The sequence below is a fragment of the Podarcis tiliguerta genome (genome assembly GCF_965153285.1).
Source record: "Podarcis tiliguerta genome assembly, chromosome: 9".
In the NCBI taxonomy this organism is placed as follows: domain Eukaryota; kingdom Metazoa; phylum Chordata; class Lepidosauria; order Squamata; family Lacertidae; genus Podarcis; species Podarcis tiliguerta.
This window is the reverse complement of record NC_139542.1, coordinates 28251961-28272163: the sequence shown is the minus strand read 5'-3', so window position 1 is coordinate 28272163 and position 20203 is coordinate 28251961. Positions and strand designations below refer to the sequence as shown.

At 40.9% G+C, this 20203-nt stretch overlaps 1 protein-coding gene across 1 annotated transcript in view; it reads left to right on the top strand.

The window, feature by feature from the left end:
* The first annotated feature begins 455 nt into the window (after positions 1–455).
* The window catches only part of TNIP3 (TNFAIP3 interacting protein 3), a 60399-nt gene continuing 40651 nt past the window's right edge, over positions 456–20203 (top strand). The window contains exons 1-2 of the mRNA XM_083457485.1: positions 456–515; positions 12235–12337. Of these exons, the coding sequence (XP_083313611.1) occupies positions 484–515; positions 12235–12337 (135 nt within the window). The 5' untranslated portion in view covers positions 456–483. The remainder of the gene's footprint in view (positions 516–12234; positions 12338–20203) is intronic.

The window sequence follows — 20203 nt, the reverse complement described above, 5'->3', positions numbered from 1 at the left end:
GAATCCCCGCGGCGGGGTGCGCTCCCATCGTTCGGTCCCAGCGCCTGCCAACCTAGCAGTTCGAAAGCACCTCCGGGTGCAAGTAGATAAATAGGGACCGCTTACCAGCGGGAAGGTAAACAGCGTTCCGTGTGCTGCGCTGGCTTGCCAGATGCAGCTTGTCACACTGGCCACGTGACCCAGAAGTGTCTGCGGACAGCGCTGGCTCCCGGCCTATAGAGTGAGATGAGGGCACAACCCTAGAGTCTGGCAAGACTGGCCCGTACGGGCAGGGGTACCTTTACCTTTACCTTTACCCCTGTACTATGTTAGGGGTTTTTTGTGTTTTTATATTGTAAACCACCATGTGATTCTCAGATGAAAGGCAGTACAGAAAGTAAGTAAGTAAGTAAGTAAGTAAGTAAGTAAGTAAGTAAATAAACCCTCTCCCCCTTTTTTTTTAATTATTAGAGTGACCAGGAAGGCTCTTGGAAGTTTCTTGATATGCATACCGGTCATCCATCGGATTCAGAAAGGTATTAACAGATCAACACATTTTATTTCGCTTTTTGGTGAAGACTTGCGATACCTCAAATAAACTGAAACTGCTCTATCTTTTTTTTTTTTTTTAAATAGTAATCATTCTATTATGGCTCAAGATGGCAAATATTCTAAAGCCTGAACTATCAGATGTTAGTGAAACTAGATTAACTGCAACAGGTGCCAAGAAGTGGATGGATTCTGCACAATCTATCAGTGAAATAAAAGAGAAACAAAACTAATGTAAGGGTGTGATTGAAAGGCACCAGTTCCTGATTTATCAGCTTCTGAGACGGCAGTGCACAAAGCACGTGTGTCAGTGTACTTAATCCTGTCTATTCACATTTGAAGTGACATGTAGCCTCATCCCGGGCAAGTTTTCTTGGTGTTAGCCTCCACTGAACTCAGTGGGATTTTATTCCAAAATAGCTTTGTGCAGGATTACAGCCTAAGTGATGTTCATCAGATTATATATTTGAGATGCATGGGCATGTGAGATTTGAACCAATTGTCAAGGTGACTTCATAGCAGGGGGTTCCTCATTGGATGACTGCAGCTTCAAATCACTAGCTGCAGCACTTCTTAGATCACTTTTTGGGTTCCCCCTCCATCTTAGTTTTCCATTATCTGTGAACAGATTCTCTTCCCTGACTGCTTTCATCATATATGGAGATCTGAAGCAACTCTAATTTTCTTGTTTAGATATCTGCATTAATGATTCGATTTTTCCACACTCCTGAATATGTAACACCTCATTGGCATGGCAAAATTAGGCCCCCGTCAGTTAGCAGCTCTCAGGAAGACTTTCAGGAAACGTTCATGAATTCGTTTTGTAGCTTATGATGAGAGCAAGAGGTAATTATTTTGGTTGGGCACAGTTGTTTCTGACTGGCTTATTCACTGTGAATTATGACTATTTTAGTCATAATAGTCATAATTCTGTAGAACAGATCATAAGCAAGGCAAGAAATTATGTTTATTTATGTTGATTATTTTATTAGAATGATTTACCATGCCTTTCTGCTAATACAACAGTCAAGGCACCAACCACCACATTATTTATTTAAAAAACATACAATAAAAAAATAAATAAGAGAGGCAACATTCATGTTATTGTGAAATTATCATCCCTGCTGGAAATAACAAATGTCAGGTGGTATTGTGAACATGTGCCCTGCCTCTAAAGTATCACGAGGAAGAAGAAAACTGTTCTACGTTGCATTGCCTTAAGTTGTGATGGAGATATAAACTCACTCCAAGAACATATCCATTTATTTATTTTTTTTAAATCTAGAAAAATGTTAAAAAAGGTATTTCAGAATAAACTCAACATATTCCAGCAAAGGTCAGCCAGAGAAGATTAAAAATAGCTTCTAAAACTGATAAAAACAAGAGAGATCAAGAAGGAAGAGTCCTTGCAGACCACACTGTGGTATGAACTGTCTATCACCACTCCTGTAGAAACTTCAGATAAAGGTCAAGGCTTAGACTGCATAGACATTCCCATTAACTCTGCATTCATTGCACTTCACTGCTGTTTTGGGAAAGCAGTGCACCCAGAACACTAGCCATCATCTATATTAATCCTATGTATTCTAGCCTGTCATCTCTTACGATCTCCCAGCCTTAAAGTAGTCCAATGTAGTCCTTTTCTTGCTCTTCTATGCATAGTTCCTTTAGACGGCAGGAGCCACAGCAGCTATAGCAACAGTAGGCATGCACTGAGCAAATGTGCACAAATGAAGGCTATTTCTTTTGGCTGGAAAAATGCAGCTCTCAGTGTCTCAGAATTCAATACACCTTGGTTATTTGCCACTGCCCCAGGCCACAGCAGAGGGAAAAAGCTCTTTGGCTCCTACTGCCATCTCTTCTTCTTCTTCTTCTTCTTCTTCTTCTTCTTCTTCTTCTTCTTCTTCTTTCTATACCACCTTTCATCTGACAATTACAGGGCAGTTTAGATTATAAAAACCACAAAAAACAACATAGTAACAAACAAAAACAATAGCCCCTTCCCCACAGTTAAAAATGCCATAGGTTGTTTGATTAGCTAAAGGCCTGGGAGAGGAGGCATGTTTTTGCCCGGTGCCTAAAGATATGTAATGAAGGCACCAAGAAAGCTTCCCTGCAGAGAGCATTCCACAAACAGGGAGCAACCACAGAAAAGGCTTGTTCTTGTGTTGCCATCCTCCAGACCTTTTGTGATGAAGGCACACAAAGAAAGGCTTCAAATGATGATTGCAGGGTCCAGGTGGGTTCATATGGAGAGAGGCGATCCTTGGGGTATTGCGGTCCTGAGCTGTTTAAAACTTTATAGGGCAAAACCAGAACTTTGAATTGGGCCTGGAAACTAACTGGCAACTAGTACAGCTGTGCCAGGATTGGTGCTATATGCTCAAACTGGCAAGGAAATAGGCCACTGAATTCTGCACCATTTTCTGAACCATCAGCAGCCCCACGTATAACACATTGCAGTAATCTAACCTAGAGGTTACCAGGGCATAGACAACAGAACTTAGGCTATGGAAACCATGTATTTCCATGAAGAGCATGTTTTCTTTTGTTGTTAGTCATATGGCTCTTGAAATTTAAGCCGAAGCTATTAGGAAGCAACTGGTTCAGTCCATATTAACAGCACTGTTCTATTCCAAATGTGTCATTTCACAGCTAAACAGCTGCTGACGATTAACTGTTCTTTAAAAGCATCATTCCTTTTTTCATAAGGGGAACAGAAGCATGGAGGCGTTTATAGGGTTGAATCAGGATTGAATGAAACCTGCACTTGTTTTCTCTTTGTTGTGCAGATCACATTCTTCATTGTCGTGCTCACCCTACTTCTCCAAGCAGTGAGAAGTTCTAGGGGTACAGCATTTGGTTTCCTTTCCAAGGAGGCCACTGGAAGCTTATGGACATTTACAGTATTTGCACTTGTTTACGGATATACAGGTTGAGTCTAGGTGGAGGAACACAGCCTAGAAGCTTTGACATCCAGCCAAAGGCTACTAAAACAGCTAGCACCCAAAAATGCTGTTAGCTTACAGATTCCAAAATACATCTCTTTGCCTTTATCCGCCTCTCTCAAACTGCAGTCTGTTCCCTTCCAGACAGGCTGAGTACACACCATAATTTAAAGCACATCCCGTGTTTAAGAATTGTGGAAACTGTACTTCACCCCTTACAGAGCTACAATTCACAGCACCCTTAATAAACTACAGTTCCCAGAATTCTTTGTGTGTGTGTGGAGGGGTGGGTTTTAAATATATGGAGTGTTCACAGCCATAGAAGCACCTTGTCCCCTCTCCCTGGCTGGATTTGAAGCAGGAGATCTGGATCAGCCATCTTCTCTGACCATCACCTAGCTTCTTGGGCCATTTTAGCTTTCATGGAGACACACCACAGGACTATCAACAATATTTGGTCAGTTCTAAGAGAATCAGTAACACAGACACAACTGTTCTCTGCTGCTCTAGTAGACAGGAGTAGACCTAGGCTGTGTACACATTTAAAGCACATTCCTTCCCTGCAATAATGATTGGCACTGTAGTTTATGTCTACAGAGTTACAATTCCTAGCAACCCTTAACAAGCTACCGTGTCCAGAATTCTTAGAGGGAGAGAATGTGCTTAGAATGCGCTTTAAAGGTATAGTAGGACATAGCCCTAAGGGCTTACATTACAGGAGGGTTGATGTTGGTTGAACACTAGGAGCATATTTTTGATGGAAAGAGCAGTCCAACATTGGAAGCAATCACCTAGGGAGGTGGCGGGTGAGCTTCCTGCTACTGGATGGCTTCAAGCAGGCTGAATAGCCATCTGTTGAGGAAGCTCTAGTTCTGGATTTCCTGTCTCAAACAAGGGGTTGGACTAGAATGGCTTACAATTCTTCAAGGCAGGCAACCACAAATCTGTTTTGTTCTATGTCCCACCACCACTGCCACCACTGTAATAACAGCTTCAAGAATCCTTTGCCTGAAATACCCACCCACGGTGACAAAAGCATGTGTCAGGCCCCTTGTCTCTGGAATTAATTTCCTCTCAAGATGAGAGACAGTTAGGGTGGGTATGCCCTCTTTAGAAGCCCTTGTTCATCATTAAACCTTGTGGTACTTCATGAGTGAGCTGATCACAAGGATGGCACAGAACAAGTTTTTCCCATTTCCTATTTGAATAGAGCTGTTTCTGTGCAACCAAGCTCCATTTACAGTATATCCCACTTTTTCTCCAGAGTGTGTAAGATGGTATATACAGTCTACCTCCATTTTGTCTTCCCAGGAACCAGGGGAGAAAAGTGGATATTGAGGGCAGTGGTCAGATTCTAGAAGGCTAGGACTCATTCTCTCATGTAGAAACCCTTTACCCTTAACCCAATGGTAAAGTAACTCAATGGTTACTGTTGTTTTATAATTTGTTGGAAGCTGCCCAGAGTGCTTTTATTATTATTATTATTATTATTATTATTATTATTATTATTATTATTACACCCCTCCCGATATTCTTACTTAATATGTAATATGTTCCAGAAATAAAACCTTGCTTTGAAAATTGATATTGAAGCTAACCCCAGATGAGTCATCCCACCAGTTAAGTCCTGGCAGGGGGCACAGTCCAAATACAGTTAACAATCATTCTGTACCTTAAGGATGTTATCAAAATTAAGTGGTGGGGAGAAATCTATAAAGATAACTTAGTCCATTGCACTTCAAATCATGGGGAGGTTATGGTTATGATTACAATTACAAATAGGTTGTGTTCTCCAAATTAAGGTGGGCTATGTTAGTAGCAGCAGCAGCACTATACTCAGCTTGTTCCTATTTGTTTTTGGGAGGAGGAGAAAGCCAGAGAGAAAACAAGGGTGGGGGACGAGAGAGAGAGAGAGAGAGAGAGATGACTCATATTGTAAAACAAAAATAAAACTGTCCATTTTTTTCAGTTTGGGACTAAAGGTGGGTGGAAGTCTATTGGCTTTAACCACTTGCAAGATTTTCTGAACTCAGCAATCTTCACAGATGACCTTAGGTTGTATGAATAGCTAAAGATAAAGATTCTATTTTGCCATTAATCTGCAGGAAAATGTCATTGTTTCTTTGGTTCATTCACACAGCTGCACCTTTGAGGTGTAGCAGTTTGAAATGTAACTTCAGTTATGCACCCCTGGATACTCTTGCCACTTCTCTTGCAATGTTGCTGTCAACTCTTCTTATCTCAGTGCAGATCTGAGGTTTAGATTACTGTTCACACGTTTCTCTGTGCAGGCAAGCACACACTCAGGTGGAGGTAGGGCTGTACCCAGATGCCTGCCTTTGCCTGAAGTGATAATGTCAGGTTGTAACAGTATTACTCAGATGGAGGTTGCAACTTTAATAAGCAGCCACTGTGGGAAATCACCTTCCTAGAGTGGAACTGTGTACACACTGTGACGTGCATGTTTTATAAAATGGACAAACTTCTTAATTCAGATTTATAATATTTTCAGCGAATAGAAATCTGTATCACTCCTGGCAAGAACATTTCCTGTTACCTTTCTTGTTGATAAAGCAGGCAATGTATGCACCTGGCAGCAGTAGCAGTGGCCTGTGTTGTTTTATTGCTTGTTGTGCTGGCTTTTCTAAGCAGCTGAGAGCTAAGACTCGTGACCTCCCAGATGTAAGAAACTGGTCACTTGTCTTCTGTGCCATTGCCAGAACAACCTCAAATTTACTTGCAGATGAGTCAATGAAGAGATTTCTAATATATTTGCAAATACATGTCCAAGTAAGCCCATTGATCTCAGTGGGACATTCATCTCTTCTACGTTTGCGCTGGATTGCACCTTAACTAGCTCTGACCTGCACAGGCTGCCATGGCTCTTCCTCTGCATCTGCCGAAAAGCACCATGTGGCAGGCAGGCACGCAGGCAGGCAGGCAGGCAGGCTTTCCCGTGCACTTGTGACACAGTCTACTCAGTACTGTAAATGTTGAGACCTTGCAAATGGGTCAGTTGCAATATTTTAATTTTTCCTTAACTTTTCACATTTCTCTCGGACAAGGGCACACAGTAATGTAGGAAGCTGTGTTATTCCAAGTCAGTCTGTTGGTCCATCTAGCTCTGTATTGTCTGTGTCCAGGACAGCTGTCTACCAGCTCCATCTGGTATGCAGGCTGAGACCCTACCTGTCTCGCCAGAGTGGTGCATGCTCTAGTTATTTCCCACTTAGACTACTGCAATGCGCTCTCCCTGAGGCTACTTTTGAAGGTGACCCAGAAACTTTAACTAATCCAGAATGCGGCAGCTAGACTGGTGACTGGGAGTGGCCGCTGAGACCATATAACACTGGTCTTGAAAGACCTACATTGGCTCCCAGTACATTTCTCAGCACAATTCAAAGTGTTGGTGTAGACCTTTAAAGCCCTAAATGGCCTTGGCCCAGTATACCTGAAGGAGTTTCTCCACCCCATCGTTCTACCCAGACACTGAGGTCCAGCACCGAGGGCCTTCTGGCGGTTCTCTCACTGCAAGAAGCAAAGCTACAGGAAACCAGGCAGAGGACCTTCTCGGTAGTGGAGCCCACCCTGTGGAACGCCCTCCCACCAGATGTCAATGAGATAAACAACTACCTGACATTTAGAAGACATCTGAAGGCAGCCCTGTTCCGGGAAGTTTTTAATGTGTGACATTTTAATGTATATTTAATCTTTGTTGGAAGCCGCCCAGAGTGGCTGGGGAAACTCAGCCAGATGGGTGGGGTACAAATAAATTATTATTATTATTATTATTATTATTATTATTATTATTATTATTACAGGGCTGGTGCTATGATTAGGCCATTTAAGGCAGCCACCTGTGATGCAGACCTCAGAGGAGTGCAGTACTGACCTCTGAGGAGCCCATTTTAATACATATTAGTTTTTGTTATATCGTAAAGATAATATTTTACTTTTATTGTATATTTTGAAAATGTATCATTTTGGGGGGAAGTAATTCATACATTAGAATTTTTTGAGGTGTGTGTGTGTCTGCAAGTAGTTAGCCTTGCCCGGGGCACAGAATTGTCTGGCACCAGCATTGACTGTCTACATTGATTGGCAGTGGCTCCTACATTTCAGGGGGTTGGACTACATGATCCTTAGGTTACCTTCCAACTCCTCGATTCTATGATTATTCAGGGTTTCAGGCAGGGAGTATGTCCCAGACCTGCCCAGAGAAGGTGGAGATTGAATTTAAAAATTCAGATTAAATGAGTGAAAAATGCAGGCTGGTATTCTGATGTCAATGGTGCTATATGGATTTTCCAAAAACCTGTATGCATGAGGACTACTGATCCCATTTGGAAACATATGAACATGCAGAGAAGCATGCATAAGATTGGGATGTTAGGGGGAAAAAACTTGTTTGGTTTTGGGGTGACAATCACTTCCAAAGTTCCTCTCTTTCATGGCTGATTTTTCCAAAATAGAAAATGCTATGTAGTTTTGTTCCACCCACCCCTGTGATTCCAGTGTTTGAAACTAACGGTTGCATAACAAGCACAAAGTAAGAGGTGAAGTTTACTGTAATAACTGCATTTGAGAGAAGCTTCACCTATAACATTTTGACTAGTCATGCAGCTGTTACAAGCAGAGGAGCCCAGCTAGAAAAAAGTTGCAACTCAAATACTGCACAATTGTCCAAAGGCTTTTAAGAAATATTTTCAATTACAATGAAAGTCAGGCCCCTGCCTTTAGAAAAGAATATGTTCTCATATCCCCAGACAGAAACCATATTTGAATTTTTTGACGAATATAGAGTTTGGTTATCTAGTCACAAACATAATGAAGCAGAAATCTGTTCACAGCAATTGAGAGGCAAACACTTTTGTTTTTGAAATCACCTTAGAATGTCTTTAAATAATAGTTTGGTTGTTTAGGTAAAGTGCTTTCCTGACTAAATTGTGAGTGCCCTCTAGACTTTAAAAATAAGTACTGCAGTATATTGTTTTTACATATACAGTGGTACCTTTGTGTTCAAGCCATTGTGCCCCACACATTGTTTTGCTGGTGGTTCCGACACGATTCAAAAAGTTCAGAACTGTCTGGTAAAGGAAATGATTTACATGTATATTTGCTAAGGCAGAAGTCCTTAAAATGTTACCTGGAGAAGGAAAGGAATATTTCCTGGTTGAGAAGGTGTTACGTAATTCAAACCTTTACAAGGCAGAGTGGGAATTTCCTGGATTGCACCTGTTAAATTAAGTAATCAGGAAAGTAAATGAAGTGTCATTCCTACTTGTAAACTGGACTCCAATCTCCTTTATCTAGAAAGCCTTTTTAATCATTCTTTCAGATTGGATGAAGTTCTTAGCTGCACATCCCCTCTCCAGGAGTGATCACATAAAAGGACATGGCCCTTTAAAATGCTGGCCTTCCTCTGTGGCATATGCCCAGTCCTCTAGACTTCAGAGGTATGGCAGTCTCATAACTTGTCCTTTCTTCAGTCTTTGTTGGTGCAATTTATGTGCCCTACCCCAAATCTCTCCCCTTTGTTACTCATTGTTTTTATCTGGGAATGTCCACATATTCGTAGTAGAGTTGCTTGCTCCTGTTGAAAGATAGGTGGGCATGCAGAGTTTTGAGGCACTGGCCTGTTTTTTTGCTTTGTTTTGCCAAAATACGTGCATTTTGTCTTGGGCTAGGCCTGACCTTTTAAGGTAGGGTACTGAACCTAGAAGGGATGCGGGTGGCGCTGTGGGTTAAACCACAGAGCCTAGGACTTGCTGATCAGAAGGTCAGCGGTTCGAATCCCCGCGATGGGGTGAGCTCCCGTTGTTCGATCCCTGCTCCTGCCCACCTAGCAGTTTGAAAGCATGCCAAAGTGCAAGTAGATAAATAGGTACCGCTTCGGCGGGAAGGTAAATGGCATTTCCGTGCGCTGCTCTGGTTCGCCAGAAGCGGCTTAGTCATGCTGGCCACATGACCTGGAAGCTGTACGCTGGCTCCCTCGGCCAATAAAGCGAGATGAGCGCTGCAATCCCAGAGTCGGTCACTACTGGACCTAATGGTCAGGGGTCCCTTTACCTTTTTACTGCACCTAGAAAAAGCTAGAATAAACAAGTGGAGCCTACAACAAAATATTGTTGTGTATACTCTTCCCTCCTAAGAATAGTAGGTGCTCCTGTTTAGGATTCCAGCGAGGCATTCTGCCCCCACCCCAAACCGAGCACTTCAAACATACACATGGCACAACATTCCACAATGGTTGTTTCCCAATTGATACTCAATGGCTCCTGAACATCCTGTTTTCATTGGGCTATCTCTGAGGGTGGGGATCCCCTTAATGTTGTTAAAACTTCAGACTTCGAGGTTTCTCTGACCATGCTCATCCCACCCTTGTTTTTAAAGATATTGACTCAATTTCTGTTGGCATTAACTATTACATCTATTTCACTCTGTCTATTCTAAATGAAATGAAATAGGACACACCAAACTGAGGTGAAAATAATTTCACCTTATTTATATTATATCAGAAATGATACAACACTCCTGTAATGTAGGTCAGTATTATTGTACCCACATTGCAGATCAGGTCTGAGGCTAGAAGCAGCTTGGCTATGGCTACCAAATTATTTATTTACTACATTTACATCCTACCCTCCATTTTATCCTCAAAACAACTACATAATGGAAGCTCATCTGAAAGGCTCAATTTCACCTCCCAAGCTTCATGGCTGAGTGGGGATTTGAACCTGGGTTGCCCTGGCCATGGCCCTAGTCCAACACTCTAACCACTGCACCAGAATTACTGAAGCAAGATTTGAGGAATCAGAAACTTCCCTTCCAGTGGCTCTAGCCATTTCATTGCATAAGCTCCTGTGTCCCCATTCTACCTACAGGTTGGAAATAATCAGGAATTGCTTATTTTTTTAAAAAATCCATAAGGTGCCAGTCTACAAATTGTGCTCACTCATTATGTAAACAATGTTCAGTTCAGTCTTATCTCAGCTGAGTGACTGCTTTCATAATTTAACCTCTGACTGCTTCCAAATGTCATCAGGCCTGCTTAATGCAGGACAGTACACGATACTGTGCAGTAGAATTACATTTTGTGCATTAGGCATGCTGACAAGCTGTGCGAAGTTGAACCACATGCTCCTGATGGACATGGATGAGAGAGTAGCGATGATGACTGTTCTCCTGGCTCATGTTGAGAGTCATGTAAAAATCCTAATTAACGAATAAAAAAGTGAGTCACAAAACATATAACCTCTGGGATCTTAAAACACATGTTTCTGAAGTTTATCTTGCAATTTATTTTTGCAGTGTTCCCAGGCATGCAATTTTATTAGTCAAGTCAAGTGAAGTTAAAACGGTAGATGAGTCTCTGTGTGTGATTGAGCTGTAACTTTCATGACAGAGAGGTATTCACAGTGCACTGCCAGTGAATTGCAATACATTGCAGAGAGCGTTGGCTACAGAAACCCAGGTTCAAATCTTTTTCTCTAATCTGAATTTTATTTTGTCACCTTTCTCAACCTTTCAGGTATGAATCAGCCCCAGGTGATGGGAAGAGGCTGGATTGGTTTCCCCCCTTTCCTCCTATAGCCACATTCTACAGATTGCCTTGCTTTTCCTCTGTAGCCACATCCAGCTTTTTAAACTCTGGTACTTGTTACATGCCAGAATGTAGTTTTACTGGTCATACCACTGAAATAATTGTCAGTTGAGCACAATCTAATATTTCACTTAATAATACATGCTTAAAATACACTACCCTCTTAATATTTACCCGTATGAGCTGGGTAAATTTGTACTCTGAACTAGTTTGATAAAAACTTCAGTGATATCCCCTGATTGTTCAGGGGATAATTTAGTAGCACACATTTAGAAGAAGCAACTTCACACCAGCAGCCTCCACAAATCTCCTCACTGTGCTTCAGTTCTTCCTAGAGTTTCCAATTAAGGTGGGGAAGATTTTAAAAGCCTGGTTTCTTTTCTCTCAAACAGAGGTGAACAGACAACTTTGGGGCTGGTTTCTGTCCCTAGACTTCCATCTCATAAAACTGATTGAAACTTTGGTTTTACTCCTAGCTCCATTGCTGGTCCCATCATGGAGTGTGTCCCAGCTTTCAGATATTTTGTTAATAATTTCAAGAGCTAGCAACACCAGCTGCTTCCATAGCCATCTCTTTCAAAACTATTTTATAGCAAATCAGTCTGTGCTTACAGAAGCTGGAAAGCAGTTCTTGTCTAAGTATGTGTATATATACCCGTGGGTATATTTGCCAAAATTGTAACAGAAAAATACAACAGATCAGAAAACTTGCAATACTTATATATGTTTATTCCATTTTAGTGAATATTTTAATAAATATTTTAACATTTTTAATTCAGTTTAGTAATAGTTTATATACATTTTAAAAACAAAAGCATTCATGATATTGCATATCTTTGGCTATGGCCTTAGTCATAAGGGCAGGAAGGAGCTTTTAGTCTTTCCTTCCCCTTGTTCTCTTTTTATACACCCTAATTTACATATTTCTCCTAGAAAAGGTCATTTTTTAATTAAGAGATGAGCTTTTCAGAGTTGCTCTTCTTTTACCTAGTAGATTAGCTTTTTGGAGCTTGATGAAAATCCAAAAATAAGATTTAGCAAATAGCATTGATGATTGAAAATATCGTGGATTATTAGTAAAGAGTAGCATTTCTATACCTGATGCATATTTGTCAGTTTTAGAAGATAAAGCGTTTTTTCCTCTTCCTTAACTAGATGCGACAGCACAGAGCTTGATGATGAAATAAGGATTCTGATAGGAAAGAGTGGTGCTTGGGAATCCTGTAAGAAGCTGGAGAGCAGCTCACATCCCCAGAACGTAAGCAACTTTCTTTCCACTTTGTCATTCTTGACAAGCTGCTTTTAATCATCACGACTTGTACTGTGCCGTTGTATACAACTTCCTTTATTGCTTATATGATGGGAACAAGCACTTCATTATATCTCCCCTCTGTAGCTGCTTCCTGATTTTAGGGGAAACACTTGTATGAAATGTCATTACTTTTCAGGACTTTAAACCATCATCACCACATCAGTGCTTTCACATGGGGCAGTGATACACCAGTTTTATGCTACTCATTTGCCTATGATCAAAAGCCAGAGATTCAAAATTAACAAAGCAGTGTCACTGATGGCAAGATTGTTATCCCACTGGTATTTCATATTTTTAGGAATGGTGGCAATGCTGGGCCATCTTGTTCTGTTCTCTGTTTTTGAGGTATGCAGCACCTGCACAATTTCTCTCCCTCCTGTGGCAGACAGGAAGGTAGGTCTCAGGTGTGACTTGGAGTTCTTCTTGGAATAAAGGTTATTCATCTTGGCACTCTGGCTGAATAGGTGATGCAGTTTTGGGTCTCATCACTGCAAAGGTAAAGGTAAAGGTACCCCTGACCGTTAGGTCCAGTCATGACTGACTCTGGGGTTGTGCGCTCATCTCACTCTATAGGCCGAGGGAGCCGGTGTTTGTCCACAGACAGCTTCCGGGTCATGTGGCCAGCAGGACTAAGCCACTTCTGGCGAACCAGAGCAGCACACGGAAACGGCGTTTACCTTCCCGCCAGAGAACTGCTAGGTGGGCAGTAGCTGGGACCGAGCAACGAGAGCTCACCCCGTCACAGGGATTCGAACCACCGACCTTCTGATCGGCAAGTCCTAGGCATTGCATGAATCAGGGGTGGGGAGATTGTGGCCCTCCAGATGTTGTACCCCGATTTTCATCAGCCCCAGCCAGCTTGGTCAATGATACAGGGTTATGGGAGATGTAATCCAGCAACATCTGAAAGTTCATGGGTTCCCCATCTCTGTCTTAGACACATAAATAACACCACATGCTCATGTATTCCTAGCTCTCACCCAGAAGAAAAAGAGCCCAGTGGTTTCAGAAACTTGAAAAACCAATAGATGGAGCATGTATGATATTTTGAATAAGAAGCAAATATTGCTAGTACGTAGAAAGTAATTTTTTAAAAAACATGGCACTTTCCACTAAAGATCTTCAAGGCAACACAATTACTAAAATGCTGTTACATACTTGACTTAGGTTATTTGAACATTTCATAATGTTACATTTCTCATGTCTCTTCTCAGTGGTTCTCAGGTAACTCTTTTCAAATGGAATTGTATAAGAGAAGGGAAACAGCAGCCATTTTGCCCAGAGAGCATTCATTCGTATTCCACTCAAACTTAGTGGAAGCAAATCAGGATGAAAGCTTAATAAAGAGGTCATTTGAGAGAGCCCTAGGATCAGGGAGCCCTGGGTTCAAATCGCCACTCAACCACGCAGCTCGCTAAGTGAACAAACCTAAGCCGGACTTTATCTCTCAGCTCAACCTTATAGGGTTGTTGTGAAGGGCAAAGTGTCCTGAAGTTTGGGATAAAAATGGATTAGATAAATGCTCATCCCTTTTTGTACTGCCACAGATTTGGTTTAGTTTATTTCCTCACCCTCACCCCCATTTCTTTGGCTTTAATACATGGCTTGGAGAGGAGAGATTCAGCTCTTTTTGTTTGTTTGTTTGTTTGCTTCCTTGCTTTATTTCTATGAATTGATGTCATGACCCACCTTGGGGGTTGAAGTGTGGGACATAAATATTTAGATAAAGAAATGAATAATTGTTCCTTGATTCCCTTCTGTATCTATTTACCCCTGACTGCTATTGATGCAGCTGGGCCGCTTCTCTGGTGGTACAAAGTGGTTGTTGTTACTATCTTCTGTTTATTTTAAGTGTTCTTTTTTAATTGAAGGCAAATTTTAATGTACTTCACTCTAAAGAGAAACAATGTTTATATTTAAGGCAAAAACATAAAGTAAACAAGGAGACAAGCATTTACATAAGAACATAAGAAGACTTGCTGGATCAGGCCAATGGCCTAATCCAAAATGTTTTAACCTAAAATACATATTTTAGCCTTTATTACGAATTTTTGCATCCATCTAAACCTAAAATATGTATTTTTTTTAAATACAGTGCACATGTTTAAAAATAGTTTTTTTGTGACACAATATTCAGGAAGTATGACAAATGAAGGATAGCTGTGTTCCAGATTGCGTATTAATCTAGGATATATAAATTGGGCCAGTTATATGCTGAATATCTGCTTTAAACTCAGAAATAACTGAAAATTGCACATTCAGTCCTCAGATATTAAAAAAGCAGGAGAGATTAGAGTGAAGAAATGTGAAGTTAAACAGAGGCCAGTTTATTTATAACTTGTATAAACTGAAATGCAAAATAGGTGGGGAGGAGAGAATATAATCCAGTAAAAATATATATGGGGGAAAGTGTTTAATAGATTGCAAAAGTTATGTGCTATGCCCTGTGTGCTTGAAGTTCACTTAGATCAGATTTCATACCTATCTACTTCAAAAGAAGTTAACAACATGTTGTATTTTTGGGGGGTGGAAGAACAAAACAAAACAAAACAAAAAACCTGTACTGCCTTCTGCCTGAACAAAAATACCTGGCTGCCTTCAATTTCCCTCAGAAGGCAGGTGAATCACACAATTCGCTGCATGTTTTTGAGGGTGGGATCCTGGAGTGTTTATCTGAGTCTTCTTGATTTTCTTCTGAGGCCCTTTTTCGCAAACCCATTTGGGAGCACAGTGGGTCTGCATGCCTTTCTATAATGTTTACAATTTCTGAAGCAGAGAATTCAGATGACATCCCATAAACTGACATCTTGTAACCCAAAGGCTCTTTCAAAGCTGTTTTCAGGACTTATGTGTAAACAAATTCCCTCTGCTTCCTTCCCCCTTTTTTATACAAACCAGGAGATCTTCACAGGGAAAATAAAACTAGGCTTAAAAGGTACCACATGACTGTGATCTGCTGTGAGAAGCTAATGAGACTGTGAACATCTGCTTCATGCACCAGTAATTGCATCTGTAATGGTTTTTCATTACAGTGTGTTGCGATATCCTAGGCCTTTCTTGGGGTGTAGTGATCTTAATTATCCTTAAGTTAAGCCCACTGTATAACTTGAAGAGAAGATTCAGCTATCAATCCTTATGAGAACAAGATGAATGCTGTCAGCTTTGTTTCCCTCCAAGACAAACTCTATTGGAAAGCTCCTCTAATAGAAAAGCACATTTGTTCTCATATGATGTTTGATTCCTGACATATGCTGTTAAGGCTTTTCAGGTATCTTATTTGTCTGTGTGCATGGAACCTTAGAAACATTAGAAGATAAATCTTGAAACTATAGAAGATAACAATGTAAAAGAGTTTGGATTTGATATCCCGCTTTATCACTACCCCAAGGAGTCTCAAAGCGGCTAACATTCTCCTTACCCTTCCTCCCCCACAACAAACACTCTGTGAGGTGAGTGGGGCTGAGAGACTTCAGAGAAGTGTGACTAGCCCAAGGTCACCCAGTAGCTGCATGTGGAGGAGCGGAGACACGAACCCAGTTCACCAGATTACGAGACTACCGCTCTTAACCACTACACCACACTGGCTGTACAGGCTGATACACCTCCCCACATCCATAAGGATATGGTTGCATCCAAAGCAGGCCAAAAACATAATTCCTTTTCCAAGAGTTTCTAGTATCCTCTTAGTCCAGTAGAAGATATGGACAGACCAGCTTTCAATGAGAATATTCTGGGATCCTGGGGCTCCTCCAGATGAGCTTGATTCATCTTGATTTGCTTGCACACATCGTACATGGGGATTATGCAATGCCCACCTTTTACTGAACCTTCATCCTGGTTCACTTGTGCATATGTTATATGTCTTCCCATCAGTCACTCATTTATCCTACTCTTTTAAATGCATTTCCCCTCTCCCTAACTACAAAAAAAAAATAAAAATGCAATTTTTAAAACAGCAGATACATTGCACTGGTCAACCTTTATCCACTTGAATTGCACACACATTTTTGGGTAGGCGATTGCATCCCTCCCACAAAATACTGACAGTTGAGAGGCGACGCTGGCTAGGATGAATTACTGGTTTGATTCTAAACAGTGCCACAAATGCACCTTTTTGGCACCAGCATCTTAAGATGCCTAGAAATATGATGGGTAAAGTTAACACCAACATAACTGTTGAAACCATGTTCAGAAAGAGCCTTAGAAGCTGGTCACTGAATTTGAAGCTTAGCAGGTAACGGTGAGACAGGGGACATGGTAGTGTGCTGTTTTAAGCTTGTTGGGTTTCCTTTGGTAAACTTAAATGTCATTTGTGAGCCACTAGATGGTCATCTCTCTTCCAAGCTAGTAGTGGGAGGAAAATCACCCTCTCGCTTTGCTTCAAATGATCAACATATTTCAGTTCAGTACTGCCTTAGAACAAGGGTATGCAAAAGTCAGCTATAAAAATGCAGATTCTTCACCAGAAAGGAATACAGCCCAAGGAAGAGAAAGACTTGAGAAATCCTGGAAATGGAAGGGATGCAATGCAAAAATGATAATGAAAGGCAGAGCCCAGCTTGTAGAGATGAAAGGAGACAGAGAAGAACTTGGGCGCCCATATGAAAAGTGTCTGACGATCATGGGTTTTGCTTGGAACATAGTGTCTGTACTTTAGGAAGGAATCTTAAAAGGGAACATAAATTGTAAAATGAGTTCTATGAATACTTTGATGTGGTTGGTTGTGTTTCATATGAATTTGGTCAGAGAGGGTGGAAATGTCCTCCTAGGTCAATGATATGAAAACTGCCAGAAGAAGATTTATGAAGGTTTTCAACTATATTGAGCACTGCTTGAGTTGCCATTCCACATCCTTGTGTACTCATAGAAAGAGCCAAAAATAAAATGTAAAAAGGTTATTTGGGTGATGTGCAGCAGTGGATATAGTTGTTACATATGTTTCTTAACAGAGTGGAAACTATTTTGGCTCAAATAAAAAAAAACATTCTTCAGATCTTTTTTTTAAAGGAAGGATATCGCTGCAACTAGGGATGGGTGAATCTGTCAATTTTGTTTCTCTCTATTTTTAATTTTTCCAGTCTTAAGTTCAGTTTTCCACATTTCCACTTTGCAAATTTCTTTCAAAACAAATCTCACGAAAATTTATCAGTATTTTTGTGTGAAATTTTTGTTACACAGTGCCCAGGGTGCACATTTTTTGCAAGGCAGTTTCCCTTAATATAATGCATTTTTAATTTTATTTTCACCAATATCCACATTTGATTTTCTTCCCACTTCTGGTTTCACTGGAGGTTCATCCATTGTGCCCAGTGGCCTGTTGTTGTTGTTATTGAATTCTAGTTTGGTACATAATAAGGGCATGCTGCTCCATGAATGCTGGTCTGTATAACTGAGACCTGGTTGGGGGAACCAGGTGGACCAGACCTGGATGAATTAGACCATAGTTCTTCTATACCTGGGTACTCTGTGCAAAACCAGTCCAGTCCAGAGCCGAGCAGACCAGAGGGGCACCTTCCTCATATCTTCTATTTTCAGTGCAACTTCCTACAAAATGCTAGGGTAGGTTGAATAATACATATTTAGTCACTCCAATATTATAAATGCTGCTGCTGCAGGAAAACAATGGCAAATATTCTGAGATATCCTGTGTCTGCAAATTAAGATGGAGGAAATAATGTTAGACCTACATTATAGGGTCATGGTAAACATTAAAGCGATAATAGATGTGGAAATACTTTGAGAATTCAGGGGATGTATTAAATAAACACTAAGATAAAAGATAAAGGTAAATGACCCCTGGATGGTCAAGTCCAGTCAAAGGCAACTATGGGGTATGGTGTTCATCTCACTTCAGGCCGAGCGAGCCGGCGTTTGTCCACAGACAGCTTTCTGGGTCATGTGGTCAGCATGATGAAACCTCTTCTGACAGTTTATGCAAATACTGTAAAGCTGAAGCATTAGTTTGCATTTTAATTTGATATGCTTTTGCTGTTCCAGTGCATTCCATGCCACTCCTCCTTTCTGAGTAAAGAGCGTCGCTGCACTTCATTGCAAACGTTTACATATTTTTACCTTATATGTCCAGTCTTCCTGCTTTGTTTCCTAAGGTGGACTTTCCTGTCATGCATTGTCTGGATAGCATGAACATGCTTTTTCCTTTCTTTCATCTACCTCTCATTCTTGACATACTTTGCAATCTTACATTGCACATACTGACTAAATCGCATCTGTTTTGTAATTCTTTTAGTTATGCTAACTAACATGGAAGGCAATGGTGAATGGACCATTTTTCACAGCTTTGTTTCATTATTTTGGCTTAGAGGGAGGTATATTTGATGGGGATTCCTCAGATACTTACTTATGCAGAGATGATAAGACCTAAAATCCAGCACATACTTTTCCTGGGCAAACTTTGTGTTGAAGCATTGGGTATAAAAGTTTTGAATGGATGAATGAATTCATGTACAGTCCGCAATGCTTGTTACTCAATTCACACTTCTGACAATCCACCCACCTTCAGCAATGTGCAATTTTAAATGTGTGAAGAACTATATATACTACGCAATATAACACGCCCACGAAGGAGGTTTCTGTTCCATAGAAGTAAAAGTATTACCACAGTTTTCTTTATCTGCATTCTACCTTTTCAGTTTCCTGTCTGTTAAACCTACCTAGGTAACAATAGGGAGAAACCAAAACTGACTTTCAATTCAAAATCTATATCAGGGCAACACTTTATTAGGCGAACCAAAATGTCACAAAACAATGTGCAAACATTCAAATTCTCCAGAGCCCTTTATCAAGCTATATGGTAAAAAGGAGGAAGGATGGCAGCTGGGAGAGGAGAGGAGGAAATATGTTGGTGGGTGGTGAAGACATGGAGTCTGCATTTAAACTTAATCTAAAGGGACGTGGGTGGCACTGTGGGTTAAACCATAGAGCCTAGGACTTGTCGATCAGAAGGTCGGTGGTTCGAATCCCCACGACAGGCTGAGCTCCCGTTGCTCGGTCCCTGCTCCTGCCAACCTAGCAGTTCGAAAGCACATCAAAGTGCAAGTAGATAAATAGGTACCACTCTGGCAGGAAGGTAAATGGCGTTTCTGTGCGCTGCTCTGGTTTGCCAGAAGCGGCTTACTCATGCTGGCCACATGACCCGGAAGCTGTATGCTGGCTCTCTTGGCCAATAAAGCGAGATGAGTGCCGCAACCCCAGAGTCAGTCACAACTGTACCTAATGATCAGGTGTCCCTTTTCCTTTACCTTAAGGATGGAGTGTGTGAGGACATAGCAGACACTCTGGTGAGGGTTAGGTTGTGCATACACTGTACCTTTAACATGCACATTCTTTCCCCCAAAGAATTCTGGGCACTGTTGTTTACCCCCCACAGAGTTATAATTCACAGTAACCCTTTATAAACTACAGTGCCCAGAATTCTGTGAGGGAAAGAAAGTGATTCAAATGTACTTTAAAGGTATAGTGTGTAACCTGCCTGAGTTAGGTGCTATGTAGGCTTCAGGTTGTATCCAAGGCTGCCGTGAAGAAGGAACATACAATGATTTGAAAATGTACAATTTGACTGTGATGTAACTAACTAAGGTAAACTGAGCCAGACAAGGATACTAAAAGTGATGGATGTGTGTACTGAGTAATAGCCAAAATGTATAGGACTGAATGTGGGCCAACCAAAACAGGGGGAAATTCATTCTTGAATATTTAAAAGTTTAATGCTGCTCTGATTTGAACTGCACTTACTTGTTTATAGGAAGTTTTGACTTAAACATTAGTTTCTAAAGTAAAATTGCTGTTTAATCA